Source organism: Schistocerca nitens, chromosome 2 (genome assembly GCF_023898315.1).
Source record: "Schistocerca nitens isolate TAMUIC-IGC-003100 chromosome 2, iqSchNite1.1, whole genome shotgun sequence".
NCBI lineage: Eukaryota > Metazoa > Arthropoda > Insecta > Orthoptera > Acrididae > Schistocerca > Schistocerca nitens.
Window position 1 is genome coordinate 1,035,478,838 of NC_064615.1, and position 23,881 is coordinate 1,035,502,718.

Genomic DNA, 23,881 nt, shown 5'->3' on the forward strand with positions numbered 1-23,881 from the left:
TTTCTCAGGCGCGTCTTGTTACATTTCATTGCAGAGAACAGTTCTTCACAAACATACGTGGAACCGAACATTGATATTATTGTAGCCGCCAGTTTGTGCAAATGAGGAAATCTATCCTGAGGGAAGTGTCTGTAGAATTCCAAAATGTTTTTCTTGTTCTGAAATTTGTCTCTGTATTCTCTGTCACACAGCAGGTCAATAATTTATAGTTGCAGCTCAGGACGAATCTCTTCAATATTCTCTGAATATGGAGAGGGGAACATATAAAAATCACTGTCTGGTGCTGTCAGATCTTGAAAGCATTGATCAGATTCTTGCTTAAGAGCAACTAAACTATGTGAATAACGTTCACAGTCTTTGTGAACATCTTGCATGGTTGATAATTTAGGAAAATGAGCTAGATTTCCTGTTGCCAGCTGACTCACCCAAAGTGTCAATTTCGTTTTAAAAGCTCGTATTCGATCTATGAAATGAGTAATTAGCAGATCTTTACCTTGTAGTGAAATGTTCAAAGCATACAGATGGCTAGTTAAATCTGCTAAAAACGCGAGATCACAGTTCCATGAAGGCTCTTTCAATTCAAGAACACACATGTTATTTATTTCCATGAACATATTTATCTCATCTAATAGGCAAAAAAATCGATTTAATAATTCGCCACGACTAAGCCAGCGGACCTCGCTGTAATGAGGCAGGCTACCATACTGGCTTTCTACATCCTCAAGAAAGCTTTTAAATTGCCTGTGTTGTAGCCCATGTTTCCTTATATAATTAATTGTACGAACAACAATCATCACATTTTTAGAGTGATACTCTTTGCACATAAGTTTTCCTGTTGGATGACACAGTGAACGCCCCTTATTTCATTCGGCACGGTCAGTTTTTGCATTTTCTCCTTCAACTGCGCAACGAAACCTGATTTTTTTTTCCCTGTAATCGCTGGTGCTCCGTCTGTAGACACTGAAACTAAAGAATTCCATGACAATCCTATATTTTCAACACTTTCTTCAACCCTACTTAAAATATCACCTCCGGTTGTAGTGTTCTTCATGGCTACTACATCGAGGAGCTCCTCCCTCACCTGAAGATCTCTATTAACACCTCTAATACATATGGCAAGCTGCGCTGTTCCAGTGATATCAACACTTTCGTCCAGAGCTAGAGAATACGCTATAAAATCGTTACAGTTATTTGCAAGCTGGCTCTGGACGTCGTCTCCCATGTCCTGTATGCGACGCATAATGATCATGTTAGATAATGGCACAATACGAAACTGTTCAACTTGAGATGGACACAAATGTTCCGCTGCAACTACCAAACATTCTTTTATTAAATCGCCATGAGTGAAGGGGCGCAGGGATTTTGCTAAAATCCAGCAATTTTGTAACTCACTCTGAGAGCTGCCTCAGTTGATTTTTCTTCGTCGTCCAGATCTTCTTCGGATAGCTTCCTTTTAAGTTTAGTAACTTCCTGTGCACGATCTGGTCCACCACATCTTCCACTTCCGCAGTCTTTCGCGTGGTACGACATATAATGTCGCTGCAAATTAAATTTCGTAAAAGAATTCAGCGTTTTGTGACATACTAAACATTTTGCAACACCATCTTTTTCTGTAAACAGACACAATTCCTCCCAATGGGGATTGAACTGCGAAAGCATCATTGGGGTTACAGAACGGCCACTTGACATGATTCTTAACCATCGAAGTGACTGTTAGAGCTGATCGTAGTACTTTAAACGTTACACAGTCGGCGCGAATTCAATAGGCAGGCTGCGGCCCTATTCAAACGTGCGCGCGCATTTCCCCTCCTTCCCCTCCCTCCCTACTCCGCGACCTTGCACCTGCTCGCGAGCACATGCCTGAGCAGACGCGAGTACTCGCGCTCAAAACCGGCCAGTTGTTAAGCCCTGCGGCCTAGCAGGAAATGGACAGGTAGAAGCTGCTCTCGTGTTGTCTTGGGGAAAGTCTGGCTCAGGTAGCATCGTACTGGCGCCGGGCTTACTCTGTAGTGAACTGCACGTATACAGGGTGAGTCACCTAACGTTACCGCTGGATATATTTCGTAAACCACATCAAATACTGACGAACCGATTCCACAGACCGAACGTGAGGAGAGGGGCTGGTGTAATTGTTTAATACAAACCACACAAAAATGCACGGAAGTATGTTTTTTAACACAAACCTACGTTTTTTTTAATGGAACCACGTTAGTTTGTTAGCGCATCTGAACATATAAACAAATAAGTAATCAGTGCCGTTTGTTGCATTGTAAAATGTTAATTACATCCGGAGATATTGTAACCTAAATTTGACGCTTGAAACCTCCGACGTTCAGTTGCGTGTTGTAACAAACACGGGCCACGGTCTGCGAGCAGTGTCATGCGCATACTGCATCGACACCGCTTTCACCCGTTTCATGTGTCGCTACATCAGCAATTACATGGTGATGACTTTAATCATCGAGTGCAATTCTGTCAATGGGCATTAACAGAGGATGCGCTGCAGTTCTACCTGTTTACCGATGAAGCGGGTTTCACAAACCACGGGGCAGTGAATCTACGGAACATCCATTACTGGTCCGTGGACAATCCTCGCTGGCTCAGACAGATAGAGCGACAGCGACCGTGGACTGTAAATGTATGGTGTGGAATCATTGGCGACCACCTCATTAGTCCTCACTTCATTGCAGGGGCCCAAACAGCTGTAACATACATCGCGTTTCTACAGAATTATCTGCCAACGTTGCTCGAAAATGTCCCAGTGGAAACGCGTCGACGTATGTGGTATCAGCATGATGGTGCACCTACACATTCCGCAATTAACACTAGGCTGACCCTTGACAGGATGTTAGACGGGCGTTTCATAGGACGTGGAGGACGCATGAATTGGCCAGCCCGTTCTCCTGATCTTACACCTCTGGACTTCTTTCTGTGGGGTACGTTAAAGGAGAATGTGTACCGTGATGTGCCTACAACCCCAGAGGATATGAAACAACGTATTGTGGCAGCCTGCGGCAACATTATACCAGATGTACTGCGGCGTGTACGACATTCATTACGCCAGAGATTGCAATTGTGTGCAGCAAATCATGGCCACCACAGTGAACATCTACTGGCCTCACATGTCGGGACACACTCTATTCCACTCTGTAATTGAAAACGGAAACCACGTGTGTACGTGTACCTCACCCCTCATGGTAATGTACATGTGCGTCAGTGAAAAAGACCAATAAAAAGGTGTTAGCATGTGGACGTAATGTGCTGTTCCAGTCTCTTCTGTACCTAAGGTCCATCATCGTTCCCTTTGGATCCCTACGTGATTCGGTGCTCTCCGATACACACGATCGAACAGCGGAGGAGTGGTACTCAAGTGTCAACTTTACGTTACAATATCTCCGGATGTAATTAACATTTTACAATGCAACAAACGGCACTGATTACGTATTTGTTTATATGTTCAGATGTGCTAACAAAACTAACGGGGTTCCATTTAAAAAACGTAGGTTTGTGTTAAAAAACATACTTCCGTGCATTTTTTTATGGTTTGTATTAACCAATTACACTAGCCCCTCTCCTCACGTTCGGTCTGTGGAATCGATTCGTCAGTATTTGATGTGGTTTACGAAATATATCCAGCGGTAATGTTAGGTGATTCACCCTGTATAATTAGGACGGCCGAGCTGAAAGCATCTAGGAAGGCATCTGATAAGAAAAGTGCATTCAGTTGATAAATATCTCGTAAAAAATAACAGGTTCATAAGAAATCAAAGAGGACGCCAACTGGTGAAACTGATATGACATCAAGAGAACATAACACATAGTGCGAAGTTTTCATAGAAAAGTGGGAAGGAAGTAGAAAGCACTGTTTTTTAATGATTCGCCTCTGACAGAGAAAGATTTTGTTATAGGAAACAGTTATGCCACTGGCGGACAGACATAACTTTAAGAGAACTGGTTGCCGAGAATCTTGGTGGGAATAAGGTGCACTCAATTCTTTACTGACTCGAAATCAGGAATTCGTCTCTGAACTTAGCACTGAACGCATCTGTACTCCACAGGCTTTGCTCTCAATTGCAACAGCAGGCTCCAGTAGCAGACTTGGTCCAACGTTTGAAATGTCGGCAGAAGAGTTCCAGCAACGTGCTTGAAAGCAGGCAGACACAGTGTCACCGATCTGTTCATATCGCACCGCGGAAAATGATGAGCATAACTTGCAATTTATTCGTGTTAGGGCCATCGCGAACTGAAAGTCCACAGTTGTGTTAAGACTCTCTTTGCCAGGTTCATCACTGCATTCTTCGTTGCAGGGAATTTTAAGTTTCTTGTACAATGTAGCGTACTAACAGAAATAGACATCAATGAACTAACCTCATAGGTAACTTAGTAAGTCAAAGCAACATGTAAAATTAAAATAGTAGCAAAACCTATGGATGCCCATAGTGGAATAGTAATAAAAATATAAACACAACCTGCAGTAAATAATGTATGTTACTGCAGTAAATGTATTGTGTATGTAAACTTATGATCCACGAATGTAGTTAGGTAATGGGTTAATCATGTATCAGATGTCGTTTGAATAAATAATTGAAAAAGAAAACAGTCACTGTTAATTATATGAGGCAGCACGAGTTAAATTTCACGAACTCAGGTATACGATTATAAGCTAATTCCGACACCCACTGTGTAACTTTGCCAACCAATAGTTCACTTATGTACTACTCACAGCTCATATCTATGTTTGTAATTCTGTGATTTCACGACTTATTTAGAGGCATGTTCGTTCTCATGAATCGTGTCTTTGATTGGAGTAGATGTTTCCTCCCGGATAACATTTAATATTTTTAAATGATAAAATATACATTTCCCAACTTAAGATTCACTGCTAGGGCCACGATCTTTCATAGCGTTGATGATTCCGTTGCGTACATTTATTCCAGCATTGGGTCTCAAGGGTGTGTCTGTATCACGATTACCTCTGATTCAGTTACCTTCATTCTCTCACGCATGCAACATGGTTGCGAGTGATGCAGTATTCCTTGCACAAACGCTTAACAGTCCGCGTTGATACAGTGACAAATCGAACAACTTCATGCGTGGTATGGTACTGGACGCATCCGAATACGATAACTTTCTATCATTCTGTCACATCTTCACGTCAAACCATATTACTGCACTGATTCCAAACAACAGAATCACACACACACACACACACATTCACAAACACACAAACACACATATATATATATATATATATATATATATATATATATATATATGCGTACGTAGACGTCACTTCACTGCCATAACTTGCTTCTGCACTGGAGGGTCATAAGGCCTTTTGCTAACAATTCTCCATCCTTTACAGCGACCAATGTTTTCTTTTACGGGAGTGACTAACATTTTACCCTGTGTGATTATTACAACTTACTTTATTTTTTCAACTATCTGAAAAACAATAAGACTCATTATTGGATATAGGTTCCGCCTTTTATGCAAAACATTGCTTTTTTTATTGTTACTCAAAGCACATCTGTATCATCATTTGTGGGTTTTGCTTATTGGATAACAGTAAAATAGAACATATTTTAGATTGTAACTGATCTAACAAAATGAGGCCTTTGTTGTTACCTTGATTTTACATTATATGGGTTTGCAGGACTATCTGTATAGTTTCCACACCAAAATCACGTTTTTAAAAAATCAAGGGATAGGTTAACTCGCTGATAAAATTAACATTCTCAATGTTTGGTTGCACATGACAAGCTATCAGTGCAGGCACCACACAGATGGTCCGGCAAAACCATATAATGTAATCCTCAAGTTAAGAACACAAACTAACAAAAACTGTCTTTAGGCCTCATTTTGTTAGATCAGTTAAAACCTAAAATATGTTCACTTTTACTGTTGTCCAATAAACAAAAACCCACTAATGATGGCACTGAGGAGCTGAAACATCTTTGGGTAACAAGAAAAACACAGTGTTTTGCATAAAAGGAGGAAGCTATATCCACCATTTTTAACTGCAAGCACGGAAGAAATACAAGAGCTCCAAATCCGAAAGATGAAGTAAGACCCATATTCACGACGCCACTCGAAACTGTAGTTGCCACTATAGGTGGCGGTGGCACTGTACTGAGTATCGAGTGATTGACAGCATTTTAAATCAGCGATGAACGCGCGAGATTTTCCTTACAGTGCAGTCAAGTAAAGGGCCGAAGGTCTCAGAGCGCTTTCAGTGGAAAAGTCACAGTTTTACGAAAAGAGCTTTGGCAGCGAATGTGAGAATCCCGCACTAGCCTTCTGTACAATGCCAAGATGGTTAGCGATCTCTTGACATTTTGAAATGACGTGGTTTGGCATATGATAGGAAATGGCGGTGGGCAGCGTCAAACCAGTCAGGAGACCTATGCAAGAAAAAAAAAAATATATATATATATATATATATATATATATATATATATATATATATATATATTTCTTTTTCTTGCATAGGTCTCCTGACTGGTTTGACGCTGCCCACCGCCATTTCCTATCATATGCCAAACCACGTCATTTCAAAATGTCACTTTCACCCATCATCCTCAGTTACTTGTGCATATATATCAATCTGTGTCTTCCCCTACGGATGTAATCCTCTAAAACTCCATCTGGAGCCATGGGAGTTATTCCGTGATGTATTAACCGCTTCGATTCTCTTCTTTCCCGGCTTTGGCAGTCCACAATTCATTTCCATAGATTGCTGTGCTTCAAATGTACATTCTCGGTAATTTCTCCCTCAAATTAAGGCCGATAATTGATACTAGTAGACTTATTTTGGCCAGAAATGCCCTGTTTGCATGTGCTAATAAGTCTTTCGTGTCCTCCTTGTTAGCAAAATTCCTTTGCTTCATCCGCTTCGTGGTCACTTGATAAGTTTCTCGCTAATATCATTTCTGGTACTCCTCGCTACTTACAGTTGTCTTGGCCTTACCGATAATCCATATTCTATACTCATTAGACAGCAACGTCATCAGTGAATCTTGTCATTGATACACTGTCACAGTGAATTTTAACCTCATTCGTGAACGTTTCTTCTATTTCCGCCATTGCTTCTTCGACGTGTAGACTGGGCAGCAATAGCGAAAGACTACATCCCTGTCATGCAAGTTTCTTATCCCGAGCATTTCGCTCTTGGTCTGCCATTCCTTCCATTCCCTGCTCATTCTCGTACATAATGTATATTTTCTGTCTTTCCTTACAGCTTATAGCCCTATTTCTTAGAATTTCGAATATACTGCACCATTTTACATTTTCAAACGCTGTTTTTAGATACAAGGGTCCTAGGAACCTGTCTCGATATTTCTTAAGTCTTGCTTCCATTAACAAGGCAAAGTCAGAGCGGCCTCACAGGAGCCTTCGCGTTCCCTAAAGCCAAACTGATCGTCACCCAAGAGAGCCTGAATTTTCTTCTCCATTCTTCTGCATATTATTCTAGTGAGAAACGTTGATGCGAGAGCTGTTAAGCTGATTATAGGATTATAGGATAGCTTTCACACTCATCTGCTCCTGCAGTTACGAAGTTTAAATGTGTATTTCTGTCAAGTGGTTGACAGTGACGTGTGCTTGTACACTGTAGTGGCTTTCGAGACGTACCCATTCAAGTTTCTGAATAATGTAATGTCAGTTATAACGATATGAACGTAACGACAACACACCTAGTCTCCGAGCGGAGAAAATCTTAACGTCATCCGCTGAACACACCGCTATTGACAGTATTTGTGCCCTCACTTGACGAGACACAGAGATTTTGGAATTTTATCAAGGGCACTGCGGTAAAGAAAGGTAATTATGAATTTCACACTATCGCCAACAAGTGGCGGTGAAAAACTCTTCCACAACTAGGAACCGAACCGACTACCTCCGAGTCGTGCGCCAAAGTGCAAGTGTGCAACGGTTGCCGGTAATGGAAAACTGCGTGATTAAAACAAAGCTGTTTCCAAAACATCTTTTCACCTGAAGGTGATAACAGAGTGAAAATTTTGTCCTTAAACAAAAAATTAGCGTACCTCTAGATTTTAACACGTGTATTATGCGGGACACAGACGAAATATGCTGTAAGCACATTCACTTACTCTATGACAATGAATGTGTAAAGAACGCAATAGGAATTTGTGACTCAGCGTGTATAATGGAATCCTACCTGCTAAATGGTGACTACACGATTTATTTGTATATGTTTCGATACTACGAGGGTCGTTCCAAAAGTAATGCCTCCTATTTTTTTATGATGATTTGGATGTCCGCACCAGATGACGTTGGTGAAGTGCTAGTGCTTGACCCGTCCTCTTTCACTTGTAGATGGTTCCGTAGTTGTGCGGTAGTTGGTGCCAGAAGAAGAGTGTTCCAAAATGGAGTCTGATATGGACGCGCGTATAAAATAGTAATGTGTGATGGAATTCCTTACTACTGAAGAAATTTCCACGATTTAAATCTATCGACGCTTGCTAAAGGTATGTGGAGACGACACAATAGACGTGAGCAATGTGAGGCGATTGGTACGACATTTTCAAGAGGGTAAATAGGGTGTGCATGACAAGCCAAGGCTGGATCGACCCCGCACAGCTGTCATCCCTCACAATGAAGAGCGTCTTGATCAACTCATCCGTGCTGATCGGCGGACAACGACCAGAGAATTGTGTGCAAAGCTGAATGTCAGCTCTAACGCCTTCAAAACAATGTTGAATCATTTCGGTTATCGTAAAATCGGTGCGAGGTGGGTCCCACGCATGCTTACAGAAGAACAAAAAACTCACCGTATGGAAATTTGTCGGGACCTACTGGACCAATATGAAGCTGTCGGTGACAATTTTCTGAGTAGCACCATCACCGGAGATGAGACGCTGTGTCACACTACGAACCGGAATCCGAAACACAGTCCATCGGATGGCGACATGTGAATTCTCCGTCAAAGAATAAATTCAAGACACAGCCGTCTGCAGGCAAAGTGATGTGCACAGTCTTCTGGGATTTCCAGGGTACGGTTCTTTTGCGTGTCCTGGAAGCTGGAGAAGCTGTCAGTTCAGCACGCTACAAGACGCCACTGACTAAGCTGAAAGCCCGAATTTCCAGGAAGACCAACTATCACCTGCAACATGATAACGTCAGGCCCCACACCAGTTTTGCCATCACACGACTCATTTTAAAATTCGGCTGGGCTGTCTTACGAAGTCCACCATACAGTCCCTATTTAGCGCCTTCAGACTTCCATCTCTTTGGGCCTCTGACAGATGGACTACGTGGCGAACATCTTCAACACTCGTATGCTGTTATCAAATTGCAAGGAAGTGGTGAACCTCAGCTGGTTCCGATTTTTACATGCGCTACATGCAGGCTCTGGTTCATTGTTGGCAAAAGCGCATAACGAATGGTGGTGACTAAGTGGAAAAATGACAGTCTGTAACTGAAATATTGCTCTATTTAACTACTCTGTTGTCATTTCTGTATCTCCTGTAATTTCCATGAATAAAAACATGAAGCATTACTTTCGGAACGACCCCAGCACAGTAATTTGTTAAAATAATGGTCCATACTAAACTGTCAGTTACTTTTTTGCGCCTTTCATAGTTATTGACGCTCTACGACGAAACAAAATGGTACTAACAGAGTGTCACAATTTTTTTGTTTTGCCCTTAATAAGAACAATTATCAATTCTGTTGTTTTACGAGAAGGAATATGCGTCTACTACTCGTGTCTCATTTCAGTACAAAGATTTACTTAATATTTACAGTACAACATACTTCATTACAACAGACCGTCAGCACATTGGTAACGTTGCACCGCAGTTTGCAAGATACTTACGGATGACTTGAGTACACAGAGCGTCTGAATTCCCTATGCGATTTGAACAAAATCTCTGAATATCTTAACACCCAAGTGGTTGTTCGTTTACATTAACTGACATTATCAATGTCCTTTATAATCAAAGTGTTAAAAACAAATTACCCCATACACAACTGTTTATTTTAGACACAATCGTAATTATGATACGAAAACAAGTATTACAAGTTCCTGTCATACATTATCCGGCATTCGGCATCAGTTCCTACAACAGGACGAGAAAAATCTATTTTTTCGTAATAAAAACCGCCAGTAATAATTGTTTTCATATTACAAATACGATTGTGTCTAAAATGAAAAGACGTGTATAATTCGTCAGTCCCTCCTTTCCGTTGACAGAACGTCGTTTTTTCACAAACTAAAGCAATAGATTGTAGAGTGGGAACTATCCCTATCAGGTGATAATTTTCTACGAATGATGTAACTCAGATTTTGACAAAGGAGAAAGGGGATCAACATGAGAGGGTTTCTTCGACATACGTGGTGCAACAGATGACTCAGCAACCACGGGATTTACAACACACCAGTTATTCCACTCGTCTTTCTCAGAAATACTTTCGGTGTCCCATTAAGCCGGTACAGCTTACTCGCGTAGCGAAACGGTTGCGCTGCGCTGGAGTTCCAACGAGACAGGAGATGGTAATTGCGCAGAGTGAAGGTGGGAGAGCCCTGTATAAAGAGCTCACCAGCGGCTGGCAGCAGCATCAGTCATTGCTCGCTCCCAGCAGGACACACAAGCAGCAATGAGGATCCTGGTGAGTACATTGAGTAACTTAGTAATCACAGTTCTGAACACACTATAAAATTATCGGGACGGAAAGAAACAGATTACTCATCAGTTCCCCAAAGTAGACACAGTAGTGGGTATCACACTTGCCCGACAGGGCATTTTTACTCTGCATGCCCATCAATTCAGAGATGGTTCGGGACTTCGGCTGTTGAGTACAGAAAGTCAAATCAAACACCTTTCAGCAGTCTAAATTTCCAAATTGTTATTTTATTGGGCTACCAGTTTCAGCGATATTGTGCACCATCTTCAGGCCCCCTCCAACCTCGGTTCCGCTCAAAATAGGGACCAGCATTCAAAGACTGGTGCCTGTAGAATTTTGACACAGTGATCACTTCAGACGTCACCTGCCGACTGTTAGAACACTGAACACAACACTGAACAGTCGGTAGGTGATGTTTTAAGTGATTGCTGTCTCAGAAATCTCCAGACACCAGCCTTTAAATGCTGGCCCCTATTTTGACCGGAACTGGATTGGAATCTTTATGCACATCGGTCAGGCGACCTGAAAATGGTGTAATATATCGCTGAAATTGGTAGCCCAATAAAATAAAAATTTGGAAATTTAGACGGCTGAAAGGTGTTTGATTTGACATTCAAAACATTATCGTGCCCGCCGACCAGGTGCTATATAGCGCTGATGCGTATTTCAGTCACAGACTGTATATTTAGTAGGATTTCTATCCAATTGTATTACACTCCAGAGTAAATGGATACTCATTTCAGAGGTGACAGTCTTTCTTCTTGCGTCTGATACAATATTTATTTGCATTTACTTTATCTCAGTTGCTTAACCTCCCGCGTTTCTGGCTGGGGCTGTTGTGGCAACCACACATTCCTGGAACCGTTCACGGACATTGTTCTAAAATACTGTGATTCTATCGAACTCTGCATTATTTTCTTAAATCAGAGATCGAGTGCGACAACTCAGTTTATTTCAGACTCCATTCGAAACTATGAAATAAAATTCCACATAATAAAATTTATTCCTAAAGCCGAAATGATCGTCACCTAGCGCATTCTCAATTTTCTTTTCCATTCTTCTGTATATTATTCTTGTTAGCAGCTTCGGTGCATGAGCTGTTAAGCTGATTGTGCGATAATTCTCGCACTTGTCAGCTCTCGCCGTCTTCGGAATTGTGTGGATGATCATAAATATAGTTTAAATCATTTTCCGAAAGTCAGATGCTATATCGCCAGACTCATATATTCTACACACCAACGTGAATAGTCGTGTTGTTGCCACTTCCCCCAATGATTTTAGAAATTCTGATGGAATGTTATCTATCCCTTCTGCCTTATTTGACCGTAAGTCCTCCAAAGCTCTTTTAAATTCCGATTCTAATACTGGATCCCCTATCTCATCTAAATCGACTCCTGTTTCTTCTTCTATCACATCAGACAAATCTTCACCCTCATAGAGGCTTTCAATGTATTCTTTCCACCTATCTGCTCTCTCCTCCGCATTTAACAGTGGAATTCCCGTTGCACTCTTAATGTTACCACCGTTGCTTTTAATGTCACCAAAGGTTGTTTTGACTTTCCTGTATGCTGAGTCTGTCCTTCCGACAATCATATCTTTTTCGATGTCTTCAAATTTTTCCTGCAGCCATTTCGTCTTAGCTTCCCTGCACTTCCTATTTATTTCATTCCTCAGCGACTTGTGTTTCTGTATTCCTGATTTTGCTGGAACATGTTTGTACTTCCTCCTTCCATCAATCAACTGAAGTATTTCTTCTGTTACCCATGGTTTCTTCGCAGCTACCTTCTTTGTACCTATGTTTTCCTTCCCAACTTCTGTGATGGCCCTTTTTAGAGATGTCCATTCCTCTTCAACTGTACTGCCTACTGCGCTATTCCTTATTGCTGTATCTATAGCGTTAGAGAACTTCAAACGTATCTCGTCATTCCTTAGTACTTCCGTATCCCACTTCTTTGCGTATTGATTCTTCCTGACTAATGTCTTGAACTTCAGCCTACTCTTCATCACTACTATATTGTGATCTGAGTCTATATCTGCTCCTGGGTACGCCTTACAATCCAGTATCTGATTTCGCAATCTCTGTCTGACCGTGATGTAATCTAATTGAAATCTTCCCGTATCTCCCGGCCTTTTCCAAGTATACCTCCTCCTCTTGTGATTCTTGAACAGGGTATTCGCTATTACTAGCTGAAACTTGTTACAGAACTCAATTAGTCTTTCACCTCTTTCATTCCTTGTCCCAAGCCCATATTCTCCTGTAACCTTTTCTTCTACTCCTTCCCCTACAACTGCATTCCAGTCGCCCATGACCATTAGATGTTCGTCCCCCTTTACATACTGCATTACCCATTCTATATCCTCATACACTTTCTCTATCTGTTCATCTTCAGCTTACGACGTCGGCATGTATACCTGAACTATCGTTGTCGGTGTTGGTCTGCTGTCGATTCTGATTAGAACAACCCGGTCACTGAACTGTTCACAGTAACACACCCTCTGCCCTACCGTCCTATTCATAACGAATCCTACACCTGTTATACCATTTTCTGCTGCTGTTGATATTACCCGATACTCATCTGACCAGAAATCCTTGTCTTCCTTTCACTTCACTTCACTAACCCCTACTATATCTAGATTGAACCTTTGCATTTCCCTTTTCAGATTTTCTAGTTTCCCTACCATGTTCAAGCTTCTGACATTCCACGCCCCGACTCGTAGAACGTTATCCTTTCGTTGATTATTCAATCTTTTTCTCATGGTGACCTCCCCCTTGGCAGTCCCCTCCCGGAGATCCGGAATCTTTTGCCAATGGAGAAATCATCATGACACTTCTTCAAATACAGGCCACATGTCCTGTGGATACACGTTACGTGTCTTTAATGCAGTGGTTTCCACTGCATTCTGCATCCTCATGTCGTTGATCATTGCTGATTCTTCCGCCTTTAGGGGCAATTTCCCACCCCTAGGACAAGAGAGTGCCCTGAGCCTCTATCCGCTCCTCCGCCCTCTTTGACAATTCATACTGAATTTCAATTCTACTCTTGTATCTTCCTTTTATTTCCGTCGTTGCTTCTTGCTTGATTTAACGGTAGGGGCGGAAGACTACATCCCTGCCTTACACCCTATTTAATCCGGGCACTTGGTTCTCGTCTCTTGGTCTTCCAGTCTTACTGTTCTCTCTTGGAATTTGTACTACTGACTTCCACTATATTTACTTATATTTTCCCTCAGAATTCCAAGCAGTTTGTACTATTTTACATTCTTTTTGTGCGTCGCAGATCCTATGAGCGTGCCTTGATTTTTCTTCAGTCTTGCTTCCATTATCAAGCTCAACGTCAAAAGTGCTTCTTTGCAACCTTTACCCAACCTTTACCTAACCGTCATCTAACAGATACACATTTTCCTTTTCAATTCTCCCGTGATTAATTACATTGTCGAAGATACTCCGCTAACCCTCGTAATTTTTTGCCAAGAAGAAAGTAGTTTCATAAATCATCTGATAAAACAAAATGTTTGGTACACATTACAATAACGTTCTGTTTCATTTTTAAGTTGGTATTTTCCTTGTGATTCTTCTTTCTGTATGTTCTTAGCTTTTCCAACCCCTTTCAGTAAGGTTCAATCAACATCTTCTAAACATGTTTTGCTTGCAAACAGAACCGGCTGTCTGTGAGCATCTCTGGATACCATATTGATTTAATAAGTCATATGGAAGGTTAGTTTCTGGCATAACATAAAACTATATGAAAAATAATTTGATTCATAAAACACGCCGTAATCCTGACGTATTGCTTGTTTGACGACATAGAAGTGACGTCGCTAGCCACATGTATATACGAGGCCTGTTCAGAAAGTAAGCTCCGATTGATTGCCAAATTGAAACCACAGTGAACATCAGAAATGTTTTACTTGTAACAATTAGCTACACCTTTCAGCTACTTCTCTACATAGTCGCCGTTCTGACTTAGACTTTTGTCATAGCGTTGTACCAACTTTTCAATAGCCTCATCATAGAAGGTAGCCGCCAGTGCTTTCCGCCAATTCTCCACGCTGGCCTACACCTCGTTGTCTGTGTCAATATGTTGTCTTCAAAGACAGCGGTTCATGTGACCAGAGATGAAACTAAGGGGGAGACAATTGCGGACTGTATTGTGGGTAATCTCACATTTCCATTTGAAAACGATGCAGGAGCATCTTCATTGCCCCTGCAGAATGCGGCTGAGAATTGTCTTGAAGAAGAAACAGCACGACAGTTATGTAATGTTAGCTGCATAGCTTCAGGCGAAATTTCTCACCAGGCCCTCGTACTTGGCGGCAGACACTATTTTCTAGACATCTTTACGCACTCACTGCGAGCTCAGAAATGAGAAGAGCGACGTGATGCTAACTGGGGTTATACTAGAGACACTGCCCAACACATCTGTGCAAAGCTTTATCGGATTTTCATAGTCGTTTCCATTTCGCGACCGATCGGAGCTTACTTTCTGAACGCCCCTCGTTTATGTTGCATTATCTTCCTGTATGTGACTTCCTTTGCCACCAGTTGATTTATATTAGTGTAGCCCTATAACAAGGCTATAGTTTTCACTATTCATAGTGAGTTAGTTAACTTTTTGTTTAGAGCTGAGAAACTTTCTAATTATAATTCCCTTTTTTAAATCTTTTTCCATTGTACAATTGTCTACTCACAATGAGGTTTACTTGTTATACGTATCAACTACATTTCATTTCCATATCACAAGGAAATTACGCAGTGGAGTTCAAACATCCAAAAAGCAGTAATACAAAGAAATTAGTAATTATTTCTTTCCTGTGTAGCACACATCTTTCGACCATGCATAATCTGATTGTCAGTAACCTTCAAATCCGCTGTTTTATTGCAGCGCAAAATATTACTGTTTGAAGAAGGTGCTGTTCCTATTGTTTTTCAAAATAGCCATTATTTGATTTGTAATGATATCTCGCGATGTTTCAGAATTAACGCAACACTCTTGCACAGCCAAAACACACTGTTGTACGGAACGTGGTGTTTTTCTCAACAGGTGTGCGTGTACCTGTGCGGTCTGGCCCTGTCAGTCCTGGCTGAGGAGCAACAGGTGAAGGAGAAGCGCGGTCTCACCGGCTCCCTGGGAGGCTACGGAGGTGGCTTCGGTGGCGGATACGGAGGCGGCTACGGTGGTGGCTTTGGAGGCGGCTACGGAGGTGGCTATGGAGGCTATGCTGGTGGACTCGAGGGCGGACTTGGAGGCGGCATTGGAGCTGGCATCGGTGGTGGAGCCCCGCAGGTGACTGTCAACAGAGTCCCCGTTCCTGTCCCAGTGCCTGTGGAGAATACCATCCCAGTTCCAGTGAGGGTCCCAGTCACAGTCCCCGTGGACCGGCCTGTTCCCGTCCACGTACCGCAGCCGTACCCTGTCCCTGTAGACAACCCTGTGCCCGTCCCCGTCAAGGTCCCCACCCCAGTGTCCGTCCCAGTTCCTCAGCCCTACGTCGTTAAGCGTCCAGTGCCCTACGTCGTCAGCGCCGGCCACGGCGGTCTCGGAGGAGGTCTCGGCGGTGGTCTTGGAGGAGGCCTCGGTGGTGGTCTCGGAGGAGGCCTCGGAGGCAAATTCGGCGGAGGCTACGGCGGCGGTTTCAGTGGAGGCTTTGGAGGACTCGGAGGCTACGGAAAATATGGCCATTAAAACCTATGGCTGAGCCCAACACCTTGACCTGTACACGCTACCAGGGGTTGTCCTGCATACATGGAATGTAAAACAGAAATAAACTGATTTGTATAAATATCGCTTTTTTTCTTTCCAACTTTAAAAATGAGTGAATATGATATGAAAATACCTAACAAAGCATGTAACAAGTAAATCAATTGCAGGACGAAAGATTATAAATAACAGTGCAGCACCATCTATGATCCATGTCCTTGTTTCCTTAGATCTAGTAAGTTACTCATCTCGCCAGTTTTTGAGGGTCTAAAAAGTTAAATGTAGTGTCTGAAGCATAATTTGCTACATACGCATACAGGAAATATTAAGAGTCGAAGTTGCGCAGAATGACATGGAAAACACTGTAACTCAAATTCCAAGCCATCCAAGGATCGACTTGACACTTAACCACCTGAGCCACTGATACACAGATGATTAATGAATGAAACAGACGACAAATCTCTCAGAAGAACCACAAGTGAGTAAGTGCACATGTAGCATATCAAGAATATTTTATGTCATATGATATAACAATGGTTCGAACTCCTCATAAATATAGTTTAAATCATTCGTTTTACCACTTCATTTTCTTATCTCAATAACACAAGACTGACTTCCTTAACTGATGTAGGAAAATGGACGTGGTATAGCAAATACAGCTAGACTTTTTGCAAATTCTTCATAATTTTGAAAGCTGGAGCCTGTTTCTGAGATACAAGTATGGGTTAGACGAACTTTGCCATGACATAGGAGTGAAACTGTGACTGTCTTGTTGATAAAAACAAGCAGTAACACACGTGTTTTTCAAAGGAAGGAATATTAGGGTTAAACGAGTGTGTACAGTTTTGTAGCCAATAGACTGTCTACAACTAATACAACATTTGACATACTCTGTACATCGTACACTTAGCTTATAGATTCAACACAAACTAAGTTACATAAGAACAACATTTGGATCTGTGGCATGTACAGATAGTTTACACATTTGGGTTATAGGTTTTTGCTCTCTTCGCTGCCAAATGTGTTGTTACAAAATAGCCCAAAACTCGTTTTGAGTCATGTACGTACATCGGTGTCCGCCTCCATAGCAGAGTGTTCAGCGTAGATGTCATCCATGCGGAGGACTTGAGTTGGATTTCTGGTACCGTCAAAGATCTTCCCTGCATAGGGAGACTTGTATGGGGTACACTCAGCCTCGTGATGCCAATTTAGGAGCTACTTGGCCCAGTAGTAGCGGATCTACAGTCTGGAAAATCTGTAGAGCGGCCGGGAAAGCTGCGTGCTGACCACATGATCCTCCATACCACATCCGCATGACACCTGAAGGCAGAGCGTCAGACGGCAGCCGGACGACATAGGTTGGGCCTTCAAGGCCTGGATGAGGAGCTCGGAAACATACACTGACGGAAAAAAATCGTAACACCAAGAAGGAGCTGTGCCCCATAAAGGAAAGTTTGTAGGAATTTTTCTACATCAGAAAGATGATGTGTATTCAGCTTTCGCTCCTGTGGCATAAGAATGGCGCTAGTAGCGCCGCTATGAGGATGCAAATCAGGTTTACTTTAAATACGTGATGTAAAGGTCGAGAGCGTTAGTTACTTCGAGACTGGACATGCTGAGTTGATGTTAGTTAAGAATGCCTAAGGAGACAAAGACGCCATTGTCAGCACCTCACTGAGTTTTAAAGAGGTCGTGTAATAAGGCTACGAGTAGTTGAATGTTCCTTCTGCGATCTTGCAGAAAAACTTGGTAGGAATGTAGCCACTGTACATGACTGCTAGCAACGGTGGTCATGAGAATTTACGATAGCAAGTAGACTCCGGACGGCCACGCGGCATTACCGCGGGGCAAGTCCATCGTGTTCGTCTTCAGCGTATGGTTCTGGCGAATCTTAACAGCGATTTGAGCACCATTTGGCACCACAATGAAACCACGGACTGTTACAAAATCGGTTACTTCAAGAATAGCTCCGAACCAGACGCCTTGTAGCGTGGATTCCGCTGACCGCAAACCACCTCCAATTGCGACTTCACTGTTGTCGAACCAGAGCTCACTGAAGGGCAGAGTGGAAGTCTGTTTCGTTTTCTGGTGAAAGCTGGTTCTGCGAAAATTGTACCAGACCGTTACAGCAACCGGTTTAGAAGTGTTTCAGAACAAAAATGGTCTCGGTTGCGAATTTATTTAATGTCAGTGATGGCTTTCCCCCTTTTGGGGCATCATCAGATTGTTTACAAAAAGAAGAAACCAATAAATTAGATACAATTGGAGAAAAGTGGGATGGCGCTATCTTGCACGGTTACGTAGACAACATGAACTAAAAGTAATAAAAACTTACCTAAAATTAGATGGATACGTGACCCATCAGTCATAAAACCACACATAATGTGAGATAAACACCAAGGTAAGCGGATACATAACCCATCCGTCATGAAACATCTAAACCATGTAGTGGACCTAGTGAAAAGAGAGAAACAGCCAGAATAATACCGAGGACGTAGAAAGATGTAACGGAAAAATTTACCACGTTTGTGGCATATTACCTTGAGCACACCAGCTGGCCCCGCAGTGGTAGTATAAGATAGGGCGACGCTTACAAAACCGCGGTGGAAGCCACACATGGCACAATGTCTGTATTGTCGCGCACACAAACATTAGTATGCAAGTCGACATACAGGTGGCGCGTACAGTGCAGAAAGAAGTACACAGGTGGAGCGCAAGGCCGGATTAAGGCAGATTTTCGAAAAATATACGTGCGTAAACCAGTAAATTAAAATGTGTATAAGGAAATCAGTGCAGAAAGATAAAACCCAAGAATAAAATAAAAGTACCCCCATATAAAGAATAGGTAAAATTATTACACGAAAAACTAATCAAAATATGTTATTGCAAGGGAGTAAGACAGCTGAATTTTGGAGTACATTCACAGCGTATGCATTTTGAATGAATAAACTTTTCTTCCATTTCCTCTTTTTGTAGACAGTCTGATGATGCCCCAAAAGGGTGAAACGTGTCATTGACAGTAAATAATTTCGCAACCGAGACGGTTTTCTTTCTAGAAAGCTGTTTATGCCTTGGTCCCAGTGATGTACGTGTTTTGATTAGGAGGATGGCAGCTGAGAACCTGCAACCAACCTGTCTGCTTGCTAGACACACTGGACCTACACCTGGAGCTATGATGTAGGGTGCGATTTCATATGACAGCAGGAGCTCTCTCGTGGTTATCCCACACACCCTGAATGCAAATTTGTACGTCAGTCTGGTGATTCGACCAGCTGTGCTGCTTTTTCCAACAGGATAACGTTCGCCCACATACCACTATAGTAACCCAGCATTCTCTACAGAGTGCCGTCTTGTTGCCTTGGCCTTCTCGAACACCAGATCTGTCCCCAAACGAGCATGTATAGGACATCATCGGACGATAATTCCAGCGTCATCCGCAAACAGCATTAATCATCCCTGTATCGGTCAAGTGCTACAGGCATGGAACTCCATCCCACAAACTGATATCCGGCACCTACACAACACGATGCGTGCTTGTATTCAACATTCTGGCAGTTACACCAGTTATTAATGTACCAGCATTTGGCTCTAAGCACTGTGGGACTTAACATCTGAGGTCATCGGTCCCCTAGAATTAGCACTACTTAAACCTAACTAACCTAAGGACATCACACACATCCACGCCCTAGGCAGGATTCGAACCTGCGACCGTAGCAGCAGCGCGGTTCCGGACTGAAGCGCCTAGAACCGCTCGGCCATAGCGGGCCAGCGTACCAGCATTTCTCAATAGCAATAGCTTATGTCGCGCTTACATTAATCTTGCAATGTTAAATACTTAAGTTTGTTACCAAGACAAATGTATTCCCGAAATTTCATTACTCTGCCTTAATTTTTTTCTGGTGCGAAGAAACACTCCTGGAAATTGAAATAAGAACACCGTGAATTCATTGTCCCAGGAAGGGGAAACTTTATTGACACATTCCTGGGGTCAGATACATCACATGATCACACTGACAGAACACAGGCACATAGACACAGGCAACAGAGCATGCACAATGTCGGCACTAGTACACTGTATATCCACCTTTCGCAGCAATGCAGGCTGCTATTCTCCCATGGAGACGTTCGTAGAGATGCTGGATGTAGTCCTGTGGAACGGCTTGCCATGCCATTTCCACCTGGCGCCTCAGTTGGACCAGCGTTCGTGCTGGACGTGCAGACCGCGTGAGACAACGCTTCATCCAGTCCCAAACATGCTCAATGGGGGACAGATCCGGAGATCTTGCTGGCCAGGGTAGTTGACTTACACCTTCTAGAGCACGTTGGGTGGCACGGGATACATGCGGACGTGCATTGTCCTGTTGGAACAGCAAGTTCCCTTGCCGGTCTAGGAATGGTAGAACGATGGGTTCGATGACGGTTTGGATGTACCGTGCACTATTCAGTGTCCCCTCGACGATCACCAGTGGTGTACGGACAGTGTAGGAGATCGCTCCCCACACCATGATGCCGGGTGTTGGCCCTGTGTGCCTCGGTCGTATGCAGTCCTGATTGTGGCGCTCACCTGCACGGCGCCAAACACGCATACGACCATCATTGGCACCAAGGCAGAAGCGACTCTCATCGCTGAAGACGACACGTCTCCATTCGTCCCTCCATTCACGCCTGTCGCGACACCACTGGAGGCGGGCTGCACGATGTTGGAGCGTGAGCGGAAGACGGCCTAACGGTGTGCGGGACCGTAGCCCGGCTTCATGGAGACGGTTGCGAATGGTCCTCGCCGATACCCCAGGAGAAACAGTGTCCCTAATTTGCTGGGAAGTGGCGGTGCGGTCCCCTACGGCACTGCGTAGGATCCTACGGTCTTGGCGTGCATCCGTGCGTCGCTGCGGTCCGGTCCCAGGTCGACGGGCACGTGCACCTTCCGCCGACCACTGGCGACAACATCGATGTACTGTGGAGACCTCACGCCCCACGTGTTGAGCAATTCGGCGGTACGTCCACCCGGCCTCCCGCATGCCCACTATACGCCCTCGCTCAAAGTCCGTCAACTGCACATACGGTTCACGTCCACGCTGTCGCGGCATGCTACCAGTGTTAAAGACTGCGATGGAGCTCCGTATGCCACGGCACACTGGCTGACACTGATGGCGGCGGTGCACAAATGCTGCGCAGCTAGCGCCATTCGACGGCTAACACCGCGGTTCCTGGTGTGTCCGCTGTGCCGTGCGTGTGATCATTGCTTGTACAGCCCTCTCGCAGTGTCCGGAGCAAGTATGGTGGGTCTGACACACCGGTGTCAATGTGTTCTTTTTTCCATTTCCAGGAGTGTATTTTAGGTAACGCTAAGACCTTATTCTAGCTATCTTGTGCGCTACTGATTCGTATGATCATTACATCGTCTCGCTATATAACAGCGACATATCACGCCGATCTAAACTGCTGGCGAGAGCAAAGCTTTATCACAACAAAATGGCTGCCATACTCCCTTACGAGACAAAACATTATGATCACTTGCTCAGCAGAGTCTTGTCCCATTTTGGAAGACAACACAGCAACTATTCTGCATGGCATCCATTCGACACATTCTTGATAGGTGTCCAAGTTATTTGATGCCATACGTCCTCGCACAGGTCATGTGACTCCTGTAAATTACAGGCCGGTTGTTTCTAGGCGTGGATCTGGTGCCTGATAGCGTACCAGATATGGAGCATTGTGTTCAAATCCCGGTGTAAAGACAGCAAAGTCTGTTCACCATCATGCTCCGCTAAACACAGTAGCACTATTTGGACGTTGTGATTCGGACAGTTACCATGCTGGAAGACTCCATCGCCATCGGGGAAGACGTAAAGCATGAAGCGATCCAGGTGGTCCACAACAATTTTTACGTAATTCATAGCAGTCATGGTGCCTTCGATTATTACAAGTCATGTAGAAGCCGAAGCGAATGTTCCCCGCAGCGTAAAATTGCCCCTAATGGCCATCTACGATGACAGCTGTTTGCCTGAATAACGCTGAATCTGGACACGATCATCGACGTGGTATGGGAAGAGGAGACTCAGCTAACCAGTTGGCATGTTTACATTGATCCACAGTCCGATCTCGATGATCCCGTGCTCCCTACAGTTTTAATTTACGAAGTCGTTGAGTCAACATGGGAGAACGTAGCGGTCGACTGCTGCGGAGTTGTTCAACAATGAGCGGTGGGCTAAACAGTACGCAATGTAACACTTTTGGTTGCACCATCACAGTACTTTGTCGTCGGATCTGACACAGAGTTCCCGCTGTTATGCTTCACAGAGTGGCCAAGCGTCCGACTTCCATGTTTTGAGACGAGGCGCGGGCATATAACACCTTGTCGTCTACTCGTGATTTCACCTTCCTCCAATCATTTTCCGCAGATCCTCAACTCAGCAAACACGCTAACAAATGGTTCAAATGGCTCTGAGCACTATTGGACTTAACATCTGAGGTCATCAGTCCCCTAGGACTTAGAACTACTTAAACCTAACTGACCTAAGGACATCACACACATCCATGCCCGAGGCAGGATTCGAACCTGCGACCGTAGCGGTCGCGCGGTTCCGGACCGGATCGCCTAGAACCGCTCGGCCACAGTGGCCGGCCAAACACGCTAACAGGTGACCCGCTAACAGGCGGGCCTCAACAATCTGCCATTTGGAAAGACGCTGATACTCGTATCACCGGCTTTCCCCATTTGCGTCGCATATCAGTTGTAAAAAAATTCCCCACTCGTCACAGCTCCGCTTATATTCCTTACCAGATCTCGTAGCCGCACCGCTGTCAGGCGGTATGTAGTCTCCCTGCAGGCAGTGCTCATATTTTTCCTGCTTCTACAAATATCTGTGCTAAATGGTTCAAATGGCTCTGAGCACTATGGGACTTAACATCTACGGTCATCAGTCCCCTAGAACATACATATACTTAAACCTAACTAACCTAAGGACGTCACACAACACCCAGTCATCACGAGGCAGAGAAAATCCCTGACCCCGCCGGGAATCGAACCCGGGAACCCGGTATCTGTGCTAATCAATGTAAATATGGGAAATGACAAGTTGTATATGAACAAAGTTATAATTTTCAAATAAAATTCTTTAAAAATTCTATGAAACTTCCATGTTTGCTGACCAGCTATTGTTGCACATCCGCCTTGAAAATTTTTAAAAGAAAATGCTATGTGCATGTAATGGAGAATTTCTTTACGTGATCAATGATTTGCTTCATTCTCATAACTGAAAGTTTACGCAATCTAGCTGGTCGCATGCAGTGAAAATGGACAGGTAGTCCTTATGACTAGAAAATGGTGATCCCAAAAAGAATGTACGATAGCTTCACCCTCAAATTATTCATTTTAGAGTAGGTACCAGATCGTTATAATTAATGATCAGGTAATCGCCGAGGTCCAGTGTGGGTGGTACTTATCGTATGTCAGCGAAACTTGGTAGATATTCTAATGCGATAAGGTGGAATCGATTTACGCTGGAAAAATTAAGTTCCAATTTTGGCTAACA

The 23,881-nt window shown here is 43.5% G+C and overlaps 1 protein-coding gene across 1 annotated transcript in view; it reads left to right on the plus strand.

The window, feature by feature from the left end:
* The first annotated feature begins 10,619 nt into the window (after positions 1-10,619).
* LOC126237381 (cuticle protein 79-like) overlaps positions 10,620-23,881 on the plus strand; it is a 62,758-nt gene continuing 49,496 nt past the window's right edge. The window contains exons 1-2 of the mRNA XM_049947464.1: positions 10,620-10,632; positions 15,690-15,743. Of these exons, the coding sequence (XP_049803421.1) occupies positions 10,621-10,632; positions 15,690-15,743 (66 nt within the window). The 5' untranslated portion in view covers position 10,620. The remainder of the gene's footprint in view (positions 10,633-15,689; positions 15,744-23,881) is intronic.